General features: G+C 33.0%; 1 protein-coding gene across 1 annotated transcript in view; it reads left to right on the top strand.

The window, feature by feature from the left end:
- Positions 1-419: 419 nt before the first annotated feature.
- Positions 420-2,927, top strand: part of LOC137632367 (uncharacterized) — a 4,684-nt gene continuing 2,176 nt past the window's right edge. Inside the window, exon 1 of the mRNA XM_068364301.1 lies at positions 420-715. Coding sequence (XP_068220402.1) covers positions 420-715 — 296 coding nt within the window. The remainder of the gene's footprint in view (positions 716-2,927) is intronic.

Genomic DNA, 2,927 nt, shown 5'->3' with positions numbered 1-2,927 from the left:
CTTGTTGCTTAGTGTTCAACAGTGTTTGAAGGGATATACCTAAATCTATTTTCCCAAATGAAGGGATAAATTTGCAACAAACTCGAGTCCAGGGTACACGTATGTGATTTGGATGAACGCGGAGAAATTCACCATTTTCTCCATGAATGGGTATAAGAACTGGACATACATTTCAATGACCCTAATTTTGTTCAGATGCTTGCCTACTTGGCTGATGTGTTTTCAGCACTCAGTGAACTCAATCACTCTCTGCAGGGAAGGGACTTAACATTGTGACTGCAAGCGAGAAATTGGCTGCATTCAAGGAAAAACTAGTCTTGTGGATAAAGCGTGTGAAGATGGGGAATTTGGTAAATTTCCCCTGCCTGGAAGAGACAGTCACAGAAAGTTCTACCCTGCCTCCAAACTTTGTTGCAAAAATGGTTGAACATATGCAGATGCTGAGTACTTCCTTTGATGGTTATTTCTCGTGTGGAGAGTTACAAACCTGTAATATCTGGATCTTGAACCCTTTCATGCAGAATTTGGAAGATGTTGATGATGAAGGCAGCATCAAAGAAGATCTCATCGCCATGAGACACAATCGTGGAATCCAAATGGAGTTCACCAATAGTCAGCTGGACCACTTCATGGCTTCTCGGCTGGAAGCATACCCTGCACTAGCAACGAAAGCACTTAAAGTGCTGGTACCTTTTGCAACTGCTTACTTGTGTGAGTAAGGATTTTTTTGTCTACTTCACATCAAAACGAAAAGCAGAAATCGGCTGAATTCTGAACATGACATGCGAGTAGCACTCAGTACTAAGACACCAAGATTTGATACCATTATGGAGAAAAAACAGCAACAACGAAGTCACTAGGTTTACAGTGCAGTACAGGCAAAATATAATGTAATTTTGAACCAAATAAAAATAAAATATTCTTGTTAATACATACTCATAATTTTTTCTCTTGAAAGAACAAGCTGTATGAATGAATGTTGAATAAAAAAAGGTTTTATTATTACATCAAATTTGTATTTTTAGCTTTTTCATATATTCAGATTCCAGGGGGGAGCGGTGGGGGGGATGCAAGAACTGACTGCTGATTTGAAAAGGGTGCGAACACTGAAAAAGGTTAAGAACCACTGAGCTAAGGTAAGCAGCTCTTCTAGGAGAAGGACACCCCAAAATCAAACAATTGTCCTAGTCTTTGGTAGTGCCACAGCCTGGTCTTCTACTATCTTAGGATAGAGTTCACTAGCTTGCAGGTACACTTTCTCCTCTGTCCTCTTACACGTAACAACACTGAGATTACCAAGCTATTCATCTTCGATCAAGAGGTTAACTACTGTACTGTAATTGTTCAATGGCTACTTTCCTCTTGGTAAGGGTAAGAGAGAGACTTTAGCTAAGGTAGGCAGCTCTTCTAGGAGAAGGACACCCCAAAATCAAACAATTGTCCTAGTCTTTGGTAGTGCCAGAGCCTGGTCTTCTACTGTCTTAGGATAGAGTTCACTTGCTTGCAGGTACACTCCAGCACAATATTGTCTTATTTCTTCAACTCTTGTTTTTCAAGTTTATAATATATGAAAGATCTATTTGAATGTTCTTACTGTACTTAAAATATCTATTTAATTGTTCATTTCTTCTCTTGTAGTTTATTTATTTCCATATTTCCTTTCCTCACTGGGTTACTTTCCCTGTATGAGCCCTTGGGCTTATAGCATCCTGCTGTTCAAATTAGGATTGTAGCTTAGCTAATAATAATAATAATAATAATAAAAATAATAAGAATAATAATAATAATAAATAATAATAATAAGAATAATAATATTAATAATAATAAATAATAATAATAATAAGAATAATAATAATAACAATAATAATAATAATAATAATAATAATAATAATAATAATAATAATAATAATAATAATAATAATAATAATGAGATTACAACAGAGAGCACACCATCACAGCATAGAAATTTAAACCTGTGAGCAGCATCAAAAATACATTAAGCTTAGTCATCAAAGAATAATCTAGCAACCAGCATTAGGAGTTTAGTGCCAGCGGTAATAGGTAAACCTCCGGAGATGGAAAGAACCCTAACACTAGGATGCGCTGCTAGAAGCTAGACTCGCACCTGAGCAACGCCAGGCAATAAATCACAAAGGATGTGTTGTTTATTTAAGAGCCTTTTGACGAAGAATTCATGTCTAAAAACATATGATCGTGAGAACTGGTGGTTTTATCAATTTAATCCTCATGAGGAATTAGAAAGCAGGTTTGCCAATCAGTAAAATTGAATGCCAAAAGCATAGCTTGAATAAAAATGGCAGTGATATTCATCATACCTATAACAGAAACCGAATCCACAGCCACAACATTATAATGATGTCAAAAGTTTACTATAACAATGCTAAGAAATATAATTAGTACAAATATATTACCTCAGCTATTACAATTAAGAATGATGATAATTATTATGATAAATGTAACAATAATTACCACCATAATTATCATTTTAATAACAACAATATACCGTAATAAATAATAATAATAATAATAATAATAATAATAATAATAATAATAATAATAATGATAATGATCTAATGATGATAATAAAAATAATAATAATAATCATAATAATAATAAAAATAAAAATAATAATAATTATAATGATAGTAATAAAAATAATAATAATAAAAAATAATAATAATAATAATAATAATAATCATAATAATAATAATAAGAAGAAGAAGAAGAAGAAGAACGAATAGAGATAACTCGTGGGAAGAAAAAAATTGCTAAATACTCTTGCACAGCTCTACCGGCTCTTCTAAATCTGTCTTTATCCGGATTACATTGGGTGACTCGAATTAAGAGCTAAAGAAAAAAAAAATTATAACAAAAAAAAATAGCCTTATTCCACAGGCAAAAGAATT

This window comes from Palaemon carinicauda, chromosome 41, assembly GCF_036898095.1.
Source record: "Palaemon carinicauda isolate YSFRI2023 chromosome 41, ASM3689809v2, whole genome shotgun sequence".
NCBI classification, from domain to species: domain Eukaryota; kingdom Metazoa; phylum Arthropoda; class Malacostraca; order Decapoda; family Palaemonidae; genus Palaemon; species Palaemon carinicauda.
The sequence above is the reverse complement of the archived record's forward strand: the minus strand, read 5'-3'. Positions and strand labels throughout refer to the sequence as shown.